Raw genomic sequence first — 22,844 nt, 5'->3', positions numbered from 1 at the left:
TCTGAGAAAGATGACTAACATAACAAAAGAGGACCTGCTGGCTTTGTGAACTTCCTGTGGGGAAGTATTGAAACCAAATCAGGTTAGGCCACATCTGCTCCGTCCATACGGCATGGATCACTTTCAGAGCAGTTCAAAGGCCAGCCTTTTAGACTTACTCACAGAGGACGGAGAGGCACAGCTGGGAACACATGCAGACGCGTTGCAAACACACAATGGTTTATCAGCATAGTTTTGGCTAAGTTTTATAGACGATTTAGAAAAATATTCACAATCTGGTGGCAATTCTGCTATACGCTATAATTATTAGCTCCTGCTTCATGTCAGGCGGGAAGTACCCTGGGGGTCTGCTACACAGCCGCACCCTAAACCCCTGATGACTATTTTACTCCCACAGAAGTAGGCCCCCTTTTCCTGGCACGGCTATGGAACTAACATTATCAACAGACAGGGAGGAGTACCATAAAATGGCTGCACCACAGTTTATAGTTAACAAGCTCCACTAGTGCGTGTGTGTGTGTGTGTGTGTGTGTGTGTGTGTGTGTGTGTGTGTGTGTGTGTGTGTGTGTGTGTGTCATAATGGTTACAAGAAAACCACTGGTCTGGCCAGACCATGAGGAATTCTGAACATCCTTGATTTCCATTTTCTTGTTGCAAGTTGATAGACACAATTAAAGTGAATCGCCTAAAGAGCGGAGAACGTGCCCCATGAGCTCTGAAAGGTTATTCCACAATATAGAGTTGACCTTTTCATTTGAGAAACTGAAAAAGGATGTTGGAGACACTTGTTTCCAACTCTCCTTGCAGCTAGTATTTCCATTCTAATATCTCAACATCTAAATCTATCCCAAGCTAACCTTGATGAATTATTTTTCTCATACCAACAGGGGGCTGCCTGACAAGCCTCAAAAAAAGAAAAAAAAAAAGCATCCTCCAGTGTATGTGCTTGGTGGGCTATACTATGCAAAATAGCCCACTGATCTTCATGTGCAAAAACTGTGGAGTGACTCTTCAAAATAAAGATAGCCGATCTGTGTGTAGGCCTACCTGGCTATATGTGTGTGTGAGAGAGAGAGAGAGAGAGAGAGAGAGAGAGGGGGTAGGCCTATACACAAGGTAAGCAAGTGCTATAAAAGCTGAGCTAAATGACTGATTGGTGAATACAGAGGACAAGCATGTCCAGCTCTACGTCGTTATGTTCCTCCTCCCACGCCCTGTCTGTCTTTGACAGCTGAGAGTCCTTTTAAGAATCGAAAACAACCATCACGTTGTTATTGAAGAAGCTGGAGCCCGGGGCTCAGGCTCTACAAAGAAAAAAAGTCAGTCTTCTTGCCCCCTTTTACCCCTGTGGGAAACTACGAGACCGCCCCTGGATTAAGTCCCCGCCTTTTAAACTCAAATAAGAAGGAAACTTCAAAGGCCGTCGGCCGCCGGGGCTCCGCCCTCGCGCTCCCGAACGGCCTCACAAAGGATTTGCCGACGTTCGGGAATTCCGCCTCCAGTTCCTTTTATAGCGCCACTCGTGCGCTGGCTTGGTTCCAGGATCCCGCCCATCCCGGTTACTTTGACAACACAAAGGACTTCACGGAACTCGCAGGCGCCGCCTCCTTTTCCAAATAAGGGCAGTCTCTCCATGTACGGCAAACAATCGGTGCGAGATTGCCCTTTTCTCTTCCTTATCCCGTTTATATGATCGGAGAGGAACTGCGCTTCAGGTTGGAAGCGGTGCGAACATGGCCGAGCGAGTCCAGCAGCCCCCAGCCAAGCGGCTCTGCTGCAGGCCCGGCTACAACCCGGCATGCAGACAGGGGCAGCGGGCTGGAGGAGTCCTGTGTGGCGGCGCGGGGTCCGCTCCGGGAGGGTCGGGGAACGGAAAAACGCACAACCCGGAGTCGTTGCTCGACATCGCGGCACGCAGAGTCGCGGAGAAGTGGCCGTTCCAGAGGGTGGAGGAGCGGTTCGAGAGGATCCCGGAGCCCGTCCAGCGGAGGATCGTATATTGGTCATTCCCGAGAAGCGAGAAGGAGATCTGTATGTATTCCTCTTTCAACGCCGGAGGAGAGGAAAGTGGAACTAGCGGGGACAATAATGACGAGACCCAGCTGCCTTTCCTACGGGGTGTCACTCTGCTGGAGGGTGGCTGGGTGGACAACGTATTGCAAGTCGGTGAGTGGACTAAAACGATACAATAACAGAGAAAAAAAACTGATGATACGTGTGACACACAACACGTCTAACTCGCACGGTATGTCTTTTATACTGTGGAACCATGCCAGACTGTTAAAGGGCTTGTGCTAGCCGTCCATTGCCTTGTGAATTATAAACAATGCAGGGTATTTCCACACCAGTCTACCCTATAGCTGTGTGAGAACAGCCTATTTTCAGATAAGCCCGTAATAGTAGCCCACTTCTCCTTGTTTTTGCCCAGTGAGCTGCGCGCATTGAATTGCCCAGAGCCAACCCAATTGGAAGCTTAGCACTTTGTTCCTATTTTTATGTCTTTCCAGCTCTCAATGCCCCCACCAATTGGTACGCAGACAAAAGCCCCCTATATCTTTTCACCGCTGGCTAAATAGACGATATTTAGAAAGGGTGGGAGGGACCGCGATTTAAAGCCACAGTGCTTCTATTTTGTTTGCCAAACACCTTTTGTGAGACAGACTGGAGCTTTTTTTTTGTGTGTGTGTGTTGCCTTTCCAATATTCAGCGAAAGCCCATGCTTTATGCAAGCTGGTAAAGGCAAAGATGATTTTTCTCTCAAGCCTTCTGCATTATTTGTGGTAAAGCTCGGAGTAAACAGAGGTGCTGTATAGGCTCAGCAACCCCCTTCCAGCCTGCCTGCCTGCTCCCCTGCCTGCCTCCCTGCCTTGGCTGGCTGGCTGCCTTTTGCCAGAGCCACAATATTTCACTGCAATCGTCAGTGCAATAGACTCAGCTGTCAATCCGACTCCCCACCCTTGGAAACGGTTCAGGATTCTAATCCCATTAACCCCCCCCCCAGTTCATCTGAATCTTAATGCATTCTGCAAACAAGATTTTATGCATGATCTTCTTCCTTCTCCCTCCCTCCTTCCCTAACCCCCCCCCCCCCCCCCCCCCCTATCTCTCTCTCTCTCTTTCACTTCTTGGCTTACTATCCCTCCAAAGAATCCGTGTGGAGATGGCTTCAGCTCTTGTGGGCTCAGAGAATGTGCAGTGCACAATAGTAGCCATGGAGCAGGCAGACAGGCAGGCAGCTCTCCCTCCCTCTCTGGCCTGTTTACCAGATTCCCCAGCATTAGACTCATTTATGTGCTCACTCTTTTTGAGGCTTTGGGAAGCTAAATACTCAGCACGGGGTAAAATAGAGCACTTCATCAGTGTGTTTGTGTGTGTGTGTGTGTGTGTGTGTGTGTGTGCTTTGGAGAATAGTGAGAAACAGGGACAAAGAGGGTAACGGGGTTATTTTTCTTTGGCATCACATGTGTTTTTGTGTGTGAAAGAAAGTGAGAGAAAGGAGTGTGTGTGTGTGGGGGTTTGATAAACACAGAGGGGGGATTGTGCATGCATCTGTGCGTGCATGTGTGTGTGTGTGTGTGTCTTGGTCTGCACGGGCTGTCAGTCTCATCCTGCATGCTCATAGAGAGTGGAGGATGACAGGCGAGTACACAGCAGGAGAAGCGCATGTTATGCTGATTGCAATTTTCGCCCCAGAATTTTTTTTTTTTTTAAAGCTTGAGTAGATAAAGCCAAGGAAGAGAAAAAAATGATAAATAAAAGATGCAATCTACTCCAGGGGACAGGCAGCCACTGGAGGATGAGGGCTTAAAAGCAGGGCAGCATGGGGGGGGGGGGGGGGAGGCTGTCAGCCACATCACACACCACATGTATTGGCCCATCAAACACATACAGTGGGTCTGGCCTGGAAAAAAAAAAAGTGCAGGGTGTGTTTGTGTGTGCACACAAGCGTGCATGGCTTTGTTTGGCTTCTCATGTGTGTGCTGTCAGTGGAATGGGATTCAGTGTTGATGATGAAAGACAGTAGAGCAATAGAAGCAGAGGTTATTTTGTATTGTGCGGGGGGGGGGGGGAGCTAATATACTTGAATGGATCTGCTGTCGCCGTATTCCTCTCCTCCCCCTCTCATCTCTTCCTCTGCCTCCCCTCTCTCTCTCTCCCAAGTGAGCAGCTATAAAACTCTCCATATTTACTCCCCTAAGGCCAACTACCAGCCCCCAGTCTCCTGTGATTATTTATCTTTTTCTCGAAGACATTAATCACATGCCTTTTCCTTTTTTCCCCTCCTCGATCTCTTTCCGTACATCAGTGCTGCGGAGAGGAGAACGGATAAGGGGGGGGGGGACGGCGTTTAAGGGGAAGAGCAATAGATCGGGTGATATCAAGGAAAAGAGGGGAAGCCTAGAGGGAGAAAGTGGGTGGAAAATGCAAAAGAGGAAAGAGGCATTGAAATGGTGATTGCAAGAGAAGGGGATGTATGAAAGTAAAGAATGAAGTGCAGAGAAGGGGAGAGAGTGAGATGGATGGCTTGTTCTTCCTCCCATGCGAGCTCATCTGTTCCAGTGCCAGCCTTCCAGATAAATATTCATATATGAATGCAAGTGTTATCTCGCAGGCCATTGCCTCTCTTGGTATAGCAGTGTTATAACAATCCTGTCGAATCAGTGATGAATTTGTCAGCCACTGACCAGGTAGGGGAACACATACCTGACCTCAACCTGCAGGGAAAAAGTCTGTGCGCAATAATTCATTAAAACCTGCAAATGAATGAATGAAATATGCATGATGCCCCGGAGAACAGTCCCACAACAACTGCTGTCTGTCAGAGAAATTAAATCGTCATGAGCTGATCAAAGGAATATCAGTTTTATCTCACCATGCGCGGTATGCAAAGTTTCAATGTACGTTATCTTGTCAATCAGGCCGCACTGTGTCGTAACTGAGCCTTACTTACACGTATAGAAAAACTTCCAGAGCTGCCTGTCCTCATCCCAGCATCTGTTCTCCGTCCCCCCCCCCCCCCCTTGTGTAATTTAGACTCGGCAGCTCATCACGCTGAAAGGAAGGCTAGCATTATGGTGCCACGTCCTCTAATTATAGAATTCTAATCCTATGGCTCTAACATGGCATGACAAAGCATGTTTGCACTTCATTACCCTCCTTCCTGTTTCAGTCCTTCAGTCTGGGTCAAGTTCACCCCCTCGTCTCTCTCTCTCTCTCTCTCTCTCTCTCTCTCTCTCTCTCTCATTCATTTGTGACATGTTCTGTCCTGCTCCTCCTCCTCCTCCCCCCTTTGACCCCCCATCACCCCCTTCCCCTGTCTGCCTCCAGGGCTTTGTGCCAGGAGATAAAAAAACAACAACCCCCCCCACCAACACCACACACACACACACACACACAAACACACCCCCACACCTCCTCACACTTACTATCCTGTTACCGTAAGCCCCATGTCCCTATGGAGTGACATACTGATGCCTGGCATATGTCGCTCTGTGCAATGTCATTAGCGTCGGCTACATGCTACAGCCAATTTATCCCGCTCTCCTTGTTAGGCTAATTTCTCACATGAAGCTACATGTCATTATATCAAGCTGCTGCCCCAAATCTGAGTGATGAGGATGCTTTGTTTTGTGCGGGTTTAAACTCAACTAGAGCTAATGTAGTAATGCATCATGTAGCCTATTTCGGTGCACTTTGTCCACGGTGATGCTAGAACACATAGCCTGTAATATTTTTGCCTTTCCCTTGCCTGAAATATCTCTGAATGTCCGTGGCAGTCATGCCCGTTTGAGTGTGAATGTCACCCTCCCCTGCCTCACCTATTCCAGAGACGGATATGTCTGAGTGTGTGTGTGTGTGTATGTGTGCGCGCGCATATGTGTGTGTCTGTCTTGTGCTTCTGCATGCTCATAACTCAGGTTAATTTGTTCACGCTCTGGAGAATCTTAATTAGGTTTCTGCGTCATCTACTCTCTCTCTCACCCTCTTTTTATCATGATGTCAATGAAACAGTGAAATAACAACCAAGCCGGTGGTTCCCTGTTTCTTTTTTGTTCTGCAGATGGTGAAAATCATAACAAAGACAATCCTAAACCTTATGCTCTGCTCCACGCTTCAGGTGTGTGTGTGCGTGCGTGCGTGCGTGCGTGCGTGCGTGTGTGTGTGTGTCATTTTCCATGGGCTTTAAATCACATTTGTGCTTGGTATTCAGGCAGAACTCTGGCAATATCGGGACACAGTTTACAATATTACAACCACACAAATTCAAGAACACCCATAAAACAAAGGAGCTGATCAAACAACAAAGAATATGCTCACTGCTATAGTTTTGTGTGTGTGTGACAAAGCAGTAAGCAGAAATATTTAAGACTTAACACTTGGCATGTTTGTGCAAGAAAACGCACGCATGCACACACACACATTTTTTTTGTTTGTTTGGAGGAACTAAGAATTCACAAGGCTTTTCGAACTTCTTCTCTAGTATCCACGTTGACATCTCAAGCATTTTGTCCACAAAGGTGCAGAATTTAAGATGGCAAACGTAAAACTTGCATGAGTGTGTTGTCTGCGAGACGCTTATCAGGCTGAGCTGGGTTTCTTTTTTTTTTTTTTTTTTAACAGTGGATGAGGGCTTCTTCTTTTTTGTTTGTGTGTGGGCTGTTTCTTTTCATGTGGGTGGATCTGGTTTTATTTTTCCTGTTAGGTTAGAGAGTTCCTTTATCTTTTTTACAATGCCCGTCGAGATTGAGCCCACATGCCTACCACCAAAGAAGGAGAGAGACAGAACCCTTTTCCGAAACATGCTGTCTTTGTGTGTGAAACCAGTATGTTGTAAAGAGGCCTCAAGTTGTGAGTCAGGACGCTAAAGGGTTGCAGACACAAAATGACTCAGGACTTTGAAAAGTACCCCTGAAAAGTCCTTCAGTTTTTTTTCCCTCAAGAATACATTAAACAGAATAATTTTTAAAGGGATTATGGAAAGTAAATCTTAAATCAGACAGGGCGCTTTCACACAAACGTTTCCCATAATTTTCTGGTTTGGGATGACATATCTATCAGGCAAATGGTGCAATCTTCCATATGTGGCGTTTATATACTGAGTTGATACTGTGGGTAGCCCAATGTTACCCGAAGCATTGATATGAAGGCAACAAAAACATATCATTATAGGTGTCAGACTGTCGCTTTGTCTGCCATCTTGGATTTCCGTAATGTGTTTTTTTTTTTTTTTTTTTACTTCATGTCTTGCCCTGACCGGCAGGGAAAACTCAGACATCCTGACATTTTCTAGAAACATCTTCAGGAGTGCGTGTGTGTGCAAACAGCTTTAGTCAGAATCTGTGAGCTCTAAGGTGAGGCTCTGAAGAATCAGTGATCCTGAATTTGGTGCCTCAGGTCTACCCTGAGCCATGTGACTATCCCTGGGCTTGTATCGTCATGGAAACATGGCTGAGCCTGGAGCTAGTGTAAACAAATGGCTGTCCAAGGGGGACAGAGAAAGAGAGAGAGAGAGAGAGAGAGAGAGAGAGAGAGAGAGAGAGAGGGGCTGCAACCACATCCATGTGAAGAGACATTGGGTCTTTGGGGAAAGTGCTTTCTCTCCCTGACTGTGTGAGACTGGGAGAAGCAGATTCCAGGCCTTTGTCCCATTCTAGTGGCTGAATGGAAAGAAGATAGGATACATTTCAAGCTGTTGAGTAACAGAGACACATTAGGTTAGTCTCTCTTTGCATGAGACTGTGTGTTCCCATGCATATGTGACTGATTTGTTATATGATTTAAGTCTAATATGGACTTACAAAGCACCCAGGTGTACGTTTTTTTTTGTATTTATGGAGAGTGTCTTGCATGTAAGCTGAAGTTGGAGTAAGCCTCATCGTAAATCTGCAATGCGTTTACGTGATAATTACTTTCATTCTACCCTTAATGACTTTCAGCAGTCACTTAATTTCCGCCTTCGATTACAAACAGACAATCAACCCAAGCCAGTTTACAGTCTGGGTGGCCCCCTCAAGGACTGATCCCATAAAGAAAAACCCTGACAGGGCTTTTCTGCACCCATAGAGTGATCGATGACCGCTGGTTCTTTCGCAAGCTCTTCCGTGTTCCCGAAATGTCAGAAGATTCCAGAAGGTCCCGATGTTTTGTCACATCCTAAACTCGTACTAAACCCATTCCCAGACGCAGATGTGCCTCTAGATAGATTATTCCCACCACAGACCTTAACATCCCTGTTCCATCCACTACACCCAGTCATAACCGTCTCCTGCTCTTCACATTACCAAGACTGTCCCCGAAAACGTACCATTAGGCAGTCTTTCTGCCATCTCAAGCTCACTCTGCCTGCCCTTTTTTCCAGTCCCTCGTCCTGACTGGAGCCAGCTTCCCTCCCAGTCCCATTCCAGGTCCCAGACGTAGCTGTGTCCTCCCTCTCCCTCCTTTAATCACTGTGACAGTTTCGGTTCTGGTCAATCGTGTGTCTGCCACACTCCAAAACCTACGACCAACGTGTTCAAGACCGCCCTCCAAACTCACCCAGCTCTGGCTCATTATAAGAGACGCTCAATGTACAAGATCAGCATGCCTTGCCTGTTAAAATAAACCAGCTAAAGTAATAAAGTTCCAGCATGCGCTCCCCTTCGTCTGGCCGTCCCCGTTCCAGCTTGACTTGTCTCCTTTCCCAGACTGTGGCTGCTGGGTGTGCGTCAGCAGCTACTCGGCTGGCTGACTCTGTCTAGGAATCCAGCGCTCCTTCCTCACAGCTCATGCCCCTCTCCTTTCCCTGAGAGTGGAGAGAGCCGACGATGGAAAGGCCACTAAATCCACAACGACAAGTCGCTATTAAAAGCTGTTTTTTCTATTTCATTTAATGACTTTTATTACCAGCCGCCCTTCTCTCTTCGATTTGGCAATAATAACAACAGGGGAATGCAGCGCTCAGCGTTCTCCTATCTGATGCTCCCTTCCACGTTTTTTTTTTTTTTTTTTTTTTCATTTTTAATGAATTCCTCTTTGCACCAATGGGCTGCTGAAATAAGCACAAAGCAGGCCAAGGCTCAGCTTGCTGCAGTGTAGGGTTCAATGTATGTACTCTGTGTGTGCACTTGTGGATGCACTAACTATGAGACTATGTGTTAAAGACTACACATGCTCTCACTGTTGCCACTGAACAGAGCCTCTCTGTGCAGTTTGGTCCAACAGCTGGTTCTCCCCACAAGCCAAACAGCTTTGGATAGGCCTAAAGGCGAAAACGTTTTTTTCTGTGTTTGTGTGTGAACTAAATCACTATATTACTTTGTCAGGGAGTAGAAAGTTACTTGCTTGTTATCAGGGATGTTGCTAAGCAACTCAATTTCAAGTGAATTAGACATGAATTTAACATCAGACTAGTCTGCTAGTCTGGAGTTTAGAAAACACTCAGAAATGAAACGTATTAAACATTCCTAAACATGGGGTTACATTGTCCGCAGGTAAACAAATTGGTTTGCAGAATGTGGTAAACATTAGCAGTGCTAGCATCGCCGGCGTTGATTATGCATTGCTCCAGTTGAGTGATTATATACCAGTTAATCTAAATACACCTTTATCTGCATTTTCCAGATTTAAATACTGCCAAACTGCTCCGTGCTACAAGATCCCATCGGCCACTGTGCAGGTTTACATCCAGTCAGTAGAGCATTATGGCAGTAGCCATTCATTGGAGCTACAGCCCCAGCTAGTTGTGGGTAGCTGCTTAGACACAACATGTATATAGAAATACGTTTATTTCATTCAAAAAAATCAATTCTCAAACCTGAATGACAAGCAGCAGAAGGAGAATAATGTTGTAAAATCTGCCCCTCTTTCATAATACATGGATGAACAAAGCACATATTTCATAATGTGGGCCTGAATGATAAAATACTGTAAGTTTCACTGACTAGTAATGAGTCATATATCCAAGAATACCCCCCTTTGACTTTTTGTGCTTGGTCAATGGAAACAGAGAAACATTAATGAAGCATCAAACATGTCTGTGTGCTCTGACAAACTAACTTTCACGCTCGATACTTACACATAACAGTTGCTGGTTTGACAGTATAGTCTCTATAAACCCGTTTTCGCTGCTTCCCCTTTTATTTCCCACAATCTGCTCGCACAGGATAGAAGTCTAGGTACAGTCACTCAGCTCTGTTTTATCTGTGTGCGAATCCGAGCATGTGCATGTATGACTTAGTGTGGCAGCGACTCTGTGAGTGTGTTTATGGCGGTGTGTGTCAGGCTGAATAAAGGTGAGGCATGTTAATGATAAGAGGCTGGATGACATTCCCGTCTGTCAGCGTTCCCACCCTATCCCAATTTCCACTCTTGCCAAACACACACACACACACACACACACACACTAGCTTGCACACATGCTTTACGACACACACTTGCTTAGCACTGCCACTGACTAGGCGCCTTATAGAATAAACAACAGCAAGGGATGAGGGTTTACCTGCAGCTGACCCCGATCGCACACACAAACACACAGCGACAGAGGTGTTCACTCATCGACTGGTGCCTCCCCCAGCATCGAGCTGGCCTGGTGTTGACCGCTTCACTTGACCCCAGGGGATTTATTTAAGTCAAAGGTCAATTTGGCAGGATTGTCCCTCCAGTTGCCGATAGCTCTACTTGAAAGACAGGCCTCCGCTTACATTATTGTTTTCCAATAAACAGCAAACAACCAAAAGGGAAAGATCGCTTGCTTGATTTAACATCCTTTGCATGTTCCGGTAAGCAATTTCTCACCGCAGAGGTCAGTCTGAGAGGGGCCCAACGATTAGGGTATCAGAATGAGAGGGGGAGTTTACAGTACCTCCTTCTCTCCTCTTTCCTGACGGGCACGGCTGCTGCTTGAGCTATGCAGAGGAGGAGGTCCAAAGGTGCCTCTGGCTGTGCCTGGTTTCAGCCATGTCGTGGCTGTGTGGCATGTGAGACATGCATTCACTGCTCTGTGGCGGGGCTGAATAGAGCTAGAAAGGCTCTCCAGGCATGAGAGACTGAGAGACAAAGAAAGGGAATGATAAGAAAGAGAAGAAGAGGAAGGCTTTCAACTGACTTTGGAATTTAGTTTGCTCTTCTGGTTTTTTCTTCAGGGAGTTCTTTCTGACTTGCTCATGTCTTTCTTACCTCATTCCTGCCCTTCACCTTCCTCATGTATTATTTTTCAACCCTTCTTCTTCTTACCTGTGCATCTCCTTGCTTTTTGTGCATTCCTGCTTTGTGGTTCTAAGCTCATAAGATCTCTTTACCCTTCTCAATTTTAAAGTTTCATTTCCCAAGCCCAGGCAGTAGAAACTCATATCTTATTTACACTGCTCCTATCGAGAAACATCATGTTTCCATAGTGTTTCCTGTGTCTAAAGTCCCAAAGGAAGGCTAGCCGGCTAGCTCGCTCCCTGCTTTCTAGCCGTCATGCATCCAGACCTCAGGGGCTATCACTGTTTCTACATTTAGAAGCTCTGTGTTTACCGCTGTCTCGGTAGAAGGAGAGGAACAGGACTTGGCCTATTTGCTGTGGTGTCTTTCTCTGAAGTTTAAAAAAAAAAATGAGCCTCACCCCGATGTATTCCAGTCATTGAGGGCCATCCTGGAACTTTTTCAGGGGTTTGGCGAGCCTCAGAAATTCATCTGGCGTCATTGCATTTTTTTATATGGGATTCATTTAGCTATTGCACTGAGTGAGCATTTCCCTTTGCCCGATAGCAATTTGACTTTTTATTGCACAGATCAAGTTATAGGATCAAATTTATTTAACTCAGCCTGGGGTGAAAAACGTGTGAGAAAGCACGATTGGAAAAAATTCAGTTTGAAAAGTCACACTAGCACTCGCAATGCCTGTTCCACTTTATAACCTTGTTTTCATATTTTTTGATCACTGTTAGTTATAGACTTCTTTATATCTATTATGGAACCTATAGGCTATCATCTGATGACACTAAAGCCTCTGTGGTCGATGCAGATATTTATTTCTGTGTGGCCAGTGTTTACTCAAATGATCAATAAGAAATCTCCAAGCCAAGCCTTTGTTTCTGTGCTTTGGTAATTGTTAACAGTTCAAACAGCAATTGCAGACGCAAGGAGGAAGTTGAAGTTGAGTGACGATGTGGAAAATTTAATAATTAGCTTGACTTGTTTCTAATAAAGATAAAAGGTTTCGCCGAGCGGTTAAATTGTACACCTCATGGCAGAGGCTACGATCCTTGCAGCGGTTCCTGGTTCAAGTCCGATCTCATGACATTTCCTGCATGTCTTCCCTGACTCTCTCCTCAAATATAATACTGTCGCACTCACCTGTCCTATCAGTGAAGTCATAAAATGGCTCGAACATATATAAGCTAAATGGTGGCACTGATAGAAGGTGAGAGCTGGGGTTGCATTTCATTCATATGTGTTCTGCCTATTTCGCTCTTCACTGGGGCCGTGTTGCTGCAAGGCCTGTGATTTATCGAAACCATTCAGTGTGAAATCAGAATCGGAACCCAAATGTTGCCCAACACCTGTGGCTCCTTGATCATGTGCACATATCTATTCACAGAGATTTAAGAGATAATGTACATCGAGTGGTGTGAAGATCCATTTGAGGATTTTAGTTACTTGGTAAAAACAGTTATTTTGGTCAAATTAAAGGAAAAATCACTCCTTTATTTGTAAACAAACAAACAAAAAAAAAAACTTACTTTCAATGTCTATACTTGGGGAATCAGCATTAGACCATTTGGGGTTGAATCTGGGTCTTTTTAGGAAATCATTTGCTGGAAAATGCTGTGGAAAAAATGGTATCACAACAAGTGCCTAGTTGGTAATTAGACCTGTAAGTCAGATTTGTTCTTCTCATAACAGGACTTGAGTGTGAGGTGAAGCACAGATCTACCATTGCAGTAACCTGGCATTGTTGAGGACGACTGTCTGCCTGCATTCTTACTCAAACACTACTATCTGGCTGCTTGTCTGTCTGTCTGTCTGTCTGTCTGTCTGCTTTGCTGTCTGGCTAGCTATTAGCTGGCTAGCTGTCCCTCTTGGGTGGCTACATTGCCTCACCTCCAACCCCCCCTCGCAGCCAATGACAGCCCAGCCATGGGAGACATGGGTAATGGTCCTCTCTGATGTACAGCCTGACTCAATTGGACTGGATGGCAGACACACGCCTAAAATAACAAAAGGAGGGGAGAGAAAGGGGTGGGATGGAGAGGGAGGAGGAGGAGGAGGGAAGGAGCAAAGCGATCGATAAAGCAGGGACACATCGCCTAATAAAGATTTATTCCTTTTTTTTCTCCTCGCCATCCGCCTTGGCAGGGCAGAGGGGGGGGGGAGAGAATGTGATTAGTGGACTTCTTATCCCAGGGTGCCTCTGCTGAGCATGTGCGTACGCATGCACAGCAGTATGTATGCCCCGATGCCTTGTGTGTATTTTTTGCATCACTTGTGTGTTTATCGCATGTGTCCCTCCCGAGAGCGAGCGGGGCTGAAAACAACCTCTGTCGTTTGTTCTGCCGGCAGTGGCACTAGCAGCTGCAGCTGTGTCCCTGCCTCTCTCTCTCTCTCTCTCTCTCTTCCTGTCAGCTAATATTTAGTTAATCTTTGGTCTGGGACCTACGGGACTGGCCGGAGCTCCTGGTGCCCCATCCATCTCGCACTGATCTATATTCCATGCTGGGTCCCTGTGCCATTAAGCACCGCCGAGGGGAGGAGAGAAGAGGAGGAGAGAGGCGTAGAGGTAGAACGGAAAAGGAAAGGGCAGATGGGTGGAGGAAGAGCTGTAGAGAGACAAGAGAATGATGGAGAGAGAACAACACAGGGAGGGGGGGGGGGCTGTCTATGGTCACAACACTTAATGAGTTTGAAAGGAAGAGGTGAGCTGTCGTGCACAAGATGACTATCCCCTAAATGTGAGGATAAGCCGGATAAAAATGTGAAACAAGAAATGTCGCAGGAGGAAGCATTTATCGGGCTTTTTGTTTTATGTTTGGAGTTATTTTTTAATTTCCCTGCATGGTTTGTCGGATGCTGCATTGAAGTCTCCGTAGAAAGAGCTGGTGGAGTTATTTTAACCCTGCTGAAAAAAGGAGAATAAATCACATTGAGTTTTTTTTTTTTTTTTTTTTCAAAAAAACAGGTGCAAAAGGTTCAGGCGGAAAAGGGTGACTGTGGTGGACCGGCAGCAAACGAAAGATGCAGAGGTGTGGGAGTTAGTGATGTGCATGCGGAGAGTTGTCCACTTCATTGATATGCATTGTGTGGTTATGAGGGGGTCCACCTGTGAAGGCTCTGAGTGCTGAGTCACTCACTAACGCACAGACTAAATGCTTTTATCCCAGACGCCTGGTCCATCTGAATGGAATATAATAGGCCATAAAGTGCTTTGCTAGCAGTGGCTGCTTGCCCCATGGCAAACCTTGCCCCTCGCTCCCCTGCTCCAAATCTCATTTCAACACTTTTATGGAAACAAAGCATGCTTGCGCTCTGCTTTGATTACACTGATTTTGTAAATCTTGTTTTCAGTGTTTTCTCTTATTTCATCCCTTTTTCTCTTGTTGTTCCTCTTGCAGTGCTTCTTTAGCAGCCACAGAGCATTCTCTTCTCACTTCAGCCCTTCTCCTCGCTCTGTGTTCTCCCCCCTTCAGTCATGTGTGATCTCTTTTTGCTGCTGTGTGTGTGTGTGTGTGTGTGTATGGGGGGGAGGGGGGCACCTGTTTGGGATCTCCGTGTGTGTTTAGGGTTACGCCTGCAGGTCGTACGTAATGAATAGCAGGACTGTTGCCGAAGCACAACTGGTTGAGGAGGAACTTAGCCAGAGAATAGCGCACCAGTGACGGAAGGAGAAGAAGAAGGAGAGGAGGAGGAGGAGGATGGAGGGATGGATTGATGGACGGAGGGAGGGGAAGGGAAGGGATGAACGAGGGAGGAGGAGGACCAGCGAAGAGGGAGGAAGGGAAGAGTGGTTGTGAAGCCAGTGAGCCTTAACCACCTTCTGTCAGTCTGTCTGCTCTCAGCGCTGTTTTCTCTCTCATAGGAATCTAATGGCTTTTCCACTGTCCTCTTTCCAAACCTCCACCACCTCTCTCTCTCTCTCTCTCTCTCTCTCTCTCTCCCCTTCTCTCCTCTTTCCTCTCGCTCTCCATACCCTTGCTTTTTTTTCCTCTCCATTTTTCACTCCTCTCCATCTCCTTTCACTTTCCCTTCTAGAACTCTCCCCCTGAAGCCTCTGTGCAGTCTTCCCCTGCTACCTCCCCTCCCTTTCTCTCCCTTCCAGCTGCTGGCCAGGGGAACAGCTGACTAAATCTAAAGCCTGGGCCCCTGGCTCTGGCCCTGGCCCCAGCTCCACATCCATCCATCCCTCCCTCCCTCTCGCTCTCTCTCTCTCTCTCTCTCCTTCCTCTGGCCTCTAGCCCTGGCTCCTCTCTCCGCGGCTCCAGCTCGGCCCTGGCCCGGCCTCTGAGCCTGGGCTCCAGCTCTGCCTGACTCCCTCCAACCATCCCCCTCTATCCCACTTCGGAGCTGAAAAGCCTCCGAACCCTTCTCTCTCTGCCATGCCTCCAAACCTGCCCTCTCCTTTCCTTTCCTTTCTTTTCTGTTTTTTTTTTTTTTTCACTCTGTATTTCTTGCTAATTCACTCGCTCCCCCACTCCTCCTCTCTGCTCTGACGGGCTGTAGCTGGGCCCCTGGTGCTGTCCCAACTTAGCTGGACTGCAGCCTTATCCAGGTTGGCTGCAGTTCAGTTCTCTGGCTCCTATACCCAGCCTCTCTAGCCAGCCATCTTTCTCTCTCTGGCTACTTACGTTAGAGACTGTAACTCATTGTGGCTCGCTCCACTCCAAGCCACGTTTCACTTGTACATTTGGTTGTTTCTGGCTCAACACTCCCAGTTGAGCTCTTTGTATCCTCGTATATCTCTTTGTCTCTGCGCATTTCCCTTTAACGTGTGTAGACAGGCTCAACATACGCTCTGCACACAAACCCGCGAGTGTGAGAGTGTGAAGCATACGACAAATGATTGGCAGCAAGGGTGGGAGGATGGAGGAGGGTGGGGGTGGGGGTGGGGGGAAGAAGCGAAAAAGGGGAAGTGGGCCTTGTCACATCTCCAGGCAAGCCGGGGGCTTGAGTTTGATCGCTGCCCAGGGAAAAGGGGAGCCTCTGTCCCCCTCCCTGCCCCTCCCTGCCCCCTCCCTCTCAACCTCTGTGGCTGTCAGAGCTGGCAGAGGCTGCAGGCTTGTGTGAGTAGGTGCAGGCTGATAGGTTCTACCATCAGACGTTGCCCACAGAAGACACCTGTCAATGCTCTTCCTCCTCTCTGACACGCAGCTGTACCGAGCGGAGCGACAGAGGGGCTGACAGGAGAAAGTTCAGAGAGCACCCCACAGCTACAGCAGGATGCATACACACACATTTCCCTTTTGTGTGGAAGTGGGACAAGGAAGCCCAGGCTGCAAGGAGCAGACTCAGTGTGTGCAGCAACTTCAGAATCTTCTGGTACACCTTGCAGCTCCTCGCAGATTATTATTCAGCCCCACTCTCTGTCTATCTAATGCCCAATACAGCCTTTGTTGCTCGAACTATGATTGTTGTTTTGGATTGGGTTTTTGCTGCTTGTGTGTATGTGTGTGTGTGTGTGTGTGTGTGTGTGTGTGTGTGTGTGTGTGTGTGTGTGTGTCGTTGGAAGAAATTGGGGAGAAAAAGCAGCAAAAGTTTCTTTTAGAGTCACGTTTTTTCTCCCGGTGAGTGACAGCCGCGGGACGATGAAAGCGAATCACAACGTGCCACAGACATCAAAGGTTCCCTGTGTTCAGCCGTTTATTGGCAACAAGGCACAACAACCTCTCTCGCCCCCCGATGTGGATTCTTCAAACTAGGGAGGGAAAACAGCTAGACGAAACAGGCACACATGACAAAGGAGCTACCAACCCAAACAGCTAGAGGGGTTAGTAGAGGGAGGAGGAGGAGGATGAGGAGGAGGAGGAGCAGGAGGAGGAGGAGGAGGAGGAGGAGGAGGGGTGCTAAATAATCAGACCTGAGCACTGTAACTGAATCGGACTGCTTTTCACAAGCGTTTTCGATCAAATCGGAGCTTTTTGATGTGCACTGATTCTGGTACGAGGGATGTTTGAGCAGAGAAAAAGTGACGGCTTGAAGTTGTAAAAACTCTTCTTGCTTTAGGGGGAGCTTTGGTTTCTAACACAGATGCTTTTGTGTGTGTTTTTGGTGTGTGTGTGTGTGTGTGTGTGTGTGTGTGTTTTGTATGGTCCACCGCAACAGTAATTAACTAAGTGTAAGAGCTAAGATGAAGTAAGCCGCTTGGTTCTGCTCGCCTAACCTTAAACACTCTCTCTCACTCTCTGTCTTCTTCTCTCTTCCTCTTTTATTCTTCCTCTTGTCCAGGATGGCACCCATTGACTGCCACTGACCTAATTTGGGCAAATTTCACTGACCTACTTTATGGGTGAATGCTGACTTGCCCACAGGAGGGGATTCTCTTGCACATACACACACACACACACACACACACATGCACACATATTATTTTCCATTATTATAAATATGCAAACTCACAACCTCTTTTACCCCCTTCAGTTATGACCCAAACCCCCCCACATTCCCCAATTGAACCCCCTGTCATTACCTTCTTTGGTAGTGGGGCATCCTAAAAGAACATAATGAGGGAGAAGGGACGTGTGGTAGAATATAAACAAAGCAGTTGTCCTTTGTTTCATGTGGTCTCAGAGGTGACATAGTCCTTCACTTCACAAGTCTCTGGGCAGACATAATCAGCATAATTGCATACAGATACGATTATTTTTCTGCCGTCTATGAAAATGCTAATTTGAGCAAATTTGATCAAACGATGTGGAGATGCCCTGACAATTGCAGTACTCCTTAACAAACTCGGATGGATAGTGTCAAATGTAATTGGAGAAATTAGGATCCCGCAGGAGGATTGGCATCTTTAACCCACTTGTGTTGCAGTAAATTCAGGCGTTCTTGCGTTCCTCTTGCAGAATAATTCCCAGATGGAAAGACGCATGCGATCCTCTGGAGGGTTTCTGGAAAAAAGGTGTTGTCATTGTCAGATTAGTTTTGCCCTTTTTTTAACATGAGGATGATTACTAATAACTTCTCTGCCTGTAGCCTCCCACGAGAACATTGTAGCTGGAAGCAAGTCTAACCTGATTCAGAGTTCTTGGTCACGCTCATGTATTATTCGTTGCAGGCTTTTGTGCAGTCATGCTTGTGTGTGTTTAAAGAAGAATGAGAGAGAGGTATTTGTATTTTTTTTTTGTTTCTATGTGTGCGGACCTGCCCGCCTCGCCGGGCGCACGTCTGTGTTCGCCTGTATGTTTGCAAGGGTTTGTGCCCCCCACAAATGCAACCCATGAATGCAAACACACACACACACACACACACACACATGTACAAACATGCTCGCACCGGGCAGACATGTATTGTCATGGCAACCAATGCAGATGTCAACAATGGAGGCTCCAGGGTGCACATTGTCTCCCTCTTGTCCAGCAGGGTACAATTTATCTCAATGAAGCCATGAAAGGCAGCTATTTACATGAAACCAGAGCTGTTTCTGGGAAATAGGGGGGTCTCTCTAAAGGTTTTCATGTCAGCTCCCTGCTTTTAGCTCGAGAGTGGAAACCTAAACCATCTAGAGAGAGGGAGAGAGAGAGAGAGAGAGAGAGAGAGAGGGTGAGGAGAGAGTTCACTTCCCTCATGTGGCTGCAGCTCTTCAGCCTCAAAGTCGCTCCCTGTTTCCCCCTCCTCAGCACACTCGTAGAAGTACTCGTAGCGTGCGATTGCAGATGCTTACAGTTTGCACAGAGTAAATCTAACCCACTTGCTTTATAGCTTATCCTTAAGAGAGTGGTCCTAACATCAACGTCAATATTTACAGGAATAGCCCGCAGGCAGGCGAATCGACCACCACGATTCAGCAGAGACTTATTCAACCTTTCTCTTGCAACTCCCCCCCCCCCCCCCCCCTTTTCTCCTCTTCCCCTCACTTGTCTTCATCCCGGTTATTCCCATTCTCTGCAGCAGCCCGTCGATCACAGCGCCAGGTGGCTGAGATATTAGTCTTTGGGTTGCCTTTGTTTTCTGCTTGTGTGTGTTTGTGTGTGTAGAAGGTGCGCCCTGTGTACGCGTGCGCAGCATCTTCCAGCTTTGACACAGGCTCAGCGGCTGTTTGAGAGATGCTGGATGACGCGTGTCAAGTGATATTAAATGTGAGAGAAACCTCCTCCTCCACCCTCATTCACTCTCCCCCCCCCCTCTGCTGTGCTGTACCCACCCGCCCCCCCGCCGCCGTGGACTGTGTCTGCTGTGGTTAGTGTGAGCTATGACACTTTTCACTGGGGTTCTTCGGGGGTGGTGGGGGGGGGGGGGGGTCCTCACATTTGTGTTTGTATTCCGGACACTATGGCCTACATAAGCTGCTGGAAGGTCAGTGGATATACAGCTGAAAAGATACAGTGTGCACGTAGTATACTTACTACATTACACATGCATTTGTCATCCTTAGTCGCTATTTCAACACGTCTTTGTTAAGGTGGTTGTTGTGTTAGCTTCATGGTTGTCTTGGTAATTTCTAATTAACAGGTGTGTACTTTAGTGGTGCTTTGTGTTATCTTTGTCTTCTACAGATAAATCAAGGCCACTCTCACGTACGCCACCTGCCTTTTTTTTTATTATTTTTAGATTTTCACTCAGTTGTATTTTAGATGGAAGACAAATAAATGAGCTACTACAGCTACTACAATGAAAGAGGAAATTGGCATGCAAAAGGTTAACCTTTTTCCCAGGTGAATGTATCATTCCTCTCTGGTGCTTTTGCGCGCGTGTGTGTTCCTGTGTCAGGTAATAATGTGGATGTATGAGTAGGGGGCCTGTGTGTGCTCAGTGCTATAATGGAGCAGCCTGAGTCAGGGGGGATGTTGGGGGATGTCTGGCAGAGGTGGGTTTACGCCAGGATGTGGTGAACAGTGAACAGCGGGTGTGACCTCAGTGACTCCAGGAAGGAAGGGGTTAAGCACGAGCCGGCAGGGCTGCATGGGCTGCGTTACGCAAACTGGCGGCTGGCTGGAGCTGAAAGGGGAAGTGCTGAGCTCAGAGGAACACTGGCTCTGAGCCATCACTCCCTCCTCCCTCCTCTGAAACCTCCCCCTCCTTCCCTCCCCTGGCCCTCTTCCCCACCTCCCCGCTACAGCTGAGCACTCCCCATGCTTCCCACCGCCAGGCGTGGTGATGTGTGTTTGTGTGTGCCTGTGCTGGAATGCAGCTTCCCCCTCGGCTGGGGCCTGTGTGTGTGTGTGTGTGTGTGTGTGTGAGTGTGTGTGCGCGAGTGCGTGAGTGTGTGAGTGTGTGTGTGTGAGTTAGTGTGTGGGTGTGCACGTGTGTGTGTGTGTCTGTCTGGAATGATGCCTCCCCTTGTCTAGTGTGTGACGTCAGTACACACAACGGGTCAGCTTAGGGCTAGGCAGCATTTCTGGGAGTGAGTGTGTTAGTGTGTGTGTGTGTGTGTGTGTGTGTGTGTGTGTGTGTGTGTGTGTGTGTCATGGGAGGGGGGAACAGGGGAGGAGTCAGTTATTGGAGAGAGAAAAAGGAAAGAGGAGGGGCTGTTTGTGAGCAGAAGGAGGTTGACTGCAGGGAGTCACTGAAGCCAGTATGCGTGCATGCATGAAGGCATCATGAGTGTGTGTCAAAGGGTGGGGTTGTGTGTGTGTGTGTGTGTGTGTGTGTGTGTGTGTGTGTGTGTGTGTGTGTGTGTGTGTGTGTGTGTGTGTGTGTGTGTGTGTGTGTGTGTGTGTGTGTGTGTGTGTGTGTGTGTGTGTGTGTGTGTGTGTGTGTGTGTGTGTGTGTGTGTGTGTGTGTGTGTGTGTTAGAGTGGGTCGGGTGACTTTCCAAACGAAATGGGAAGGGTAAAGAGTTTGAGGTTATTTCCTGGCGTGGGCATGTGCACCTTTAAAACACACACTCTTTCACATGTGCACACATGCAGTCATGCAGGGGTTTCAGTCCAGTGCTATTCGTGCCCTGTTTATTTTCATTTGCAAATTAATTCTCTCACATTCAGCCATGTTTAGTTTCCATAGTACGGGTCTGTGTGCTACTGTGTGATTCGCTAGATACACAGTTTCTTTTTGTTGCTGCATTTTTGCAACGTTTTTTTTTTTTTTTTTTTTACTTTTTTCTTTTCTATCTGCCTTTTTGTTCTTGTGCCTTGATGTCAAAACAATTTTTTGAACGCTGCTTTATCAAAGAGATTTAACAAAAAAAAAAAATGGTCGGGCAAAGTTCAAATTAAGCGAGAGAGGCGCATCTATTATCGGTTCTGACAGGCACGGCAAATGTCATTTCAGCACACTCTCTGCATGCAAATTATGCGAAACGACTAACAAAAAAAAAAAAAGCCTCTACCTCACAAACTTATGAAAAAACACAATGAAGTCATGTATCGTCATCTTCTTTGTTCACATTTTTGTCACAGTGTCCTCTCTGACAGACACAGACCAGCTCATCTTATAGCTCAGACTTGCGCTCTTCATAGGGAGAAGGTTGGCGAGCGCTATAATGTCCGGACAGTATAGGTTTGTCATTAGAAAGATACTCAGGCCCTGAAGTAGCAGACAATGGCTTTTCAATGGATCCCATTACCTCCTTCTATAGCTTGCGTGGCTCTACTGGGACAGACCTCTGCTAATTACACACTTTCATTTCCAGCCAGCTGTAATTTCATTCACGCTAATGAACCTTGCACATGGATTGGGATAATGTATAGTTAATGTACAGCCAGGAGACAAAATTAGCAGGCTACCAGCTTCTCCAGTGACAGAGATTTGTTGAATAGCGGCTAAAGGGATAGCTCATCTAACACTACACAGGTGTCACTCTGAAATTACACCTATAGCAATTTTAAACCACAGTGTTTCATAGTTAAATAGACATGTATAGCCTGCCTTGTTTGAAACATTATTAGATATATAAAAATGTCTAAATGCTTAGTCCCATTTTAAGCTAGCAGTAGCTGTATCAGGAAATGACTTTACATTTTTAATTCATTATTTTTAGGATGTGTCGTTTTGGAAAATATGTAAAAGAATATTTAAAATTTGGAAAATAATGTTGTTAGCTCACATTCAAAGACTTCTTCTGTAAGTATTGTAAATATGAAGCTACTGGCTACAGTCACTTAGCCTAGCATCAATACTGGTAACGTGAAGATATTAAGCCCGGCTCTGTTCAAAGATAACAAGATCTTCTCTAGTGGACAAAAGTCTGTTTAATATCCCTCGTAAATTGCCAGCTCGTCCTTTACACACTTGAGTTTTAGTTACCAAACAAAATAGAAAGTATTAAAGATGCTACCGTAGGCACCTTTTGTCACATTTGGAAACAGCTAGCTTTACCAAGTCTTTGCGTTTGTCCGAAACCGCTTACTTTCTTATTATTCCTAAGTATGCCGTCAAATTTAGTACGTGCTACGTCGTATACTTATTGGTAAGAATGATACAGGAGCCCACTTGTCGTACTCAACTGTCCACCAATGCTTGGCGGCTCTTGGGACTATCCAACGGAGCTCACCAGCTATCCAACAAGCAGTGTACCACAAAAGTAACAGAACTGTAATACTTTAAATATGTAGTTAACATCAAATCACTAATACTGGTAAAGCTAGCTTGGTTCTAGCTTATTCAACATAGCTCAGACCGTAAATGCATGACTGATGGAGTCATTTAACACATAGGATGTACATGGGTATGTTAGTGTTCATTACTGTTTGAGTAGGTAGGAGGACATTACTTATGTGTTTTTGAACGCTG

General features: G+C 46.7%; 1 protein-coding gene across 1 annotated transcript in view; it reads left to right on the top strand.

Annotated features, from left to right (window-relative positions):
- The first annotated feature begins 341 nt into the window (after nt 1–341).
- Nucleotides 342–22,844, top strand: part of LOC109994851 (zinc finger SWIM domain-containing protein 6) — a 52,466-nt gene continuing 29,963 nt past the window's right edge. The window contains exon 1 of the mRNA XM_020648343.3: nt 342–2,166. Within this exon, the coding sequence (XP_020503999.1) occupies nt 1,734–2,166 (433 nt within the window). The 5' untranslated portion in view covers nt 342–1,733. The remainder of the gene's footprint in view (nt 2,167–22,844) is intronic.

This window comes from Labrus bergylta, chromosome 2 (genome assembly GCF_963930695.1).
Source record: "Labrus bergylta chromosome 2, fLabBer1.1, whole genome shotgun sequence".
NCBI lineage: Eukaryota > Metazoa > Chordata > Actinopteri > Labriformes > Labridae > Labrus > Labrus bergylta.
Note: the sequence above shows the minus strand (reverse complement) of the source record. Positions and strands in the feature narration are given on the sequence as shown.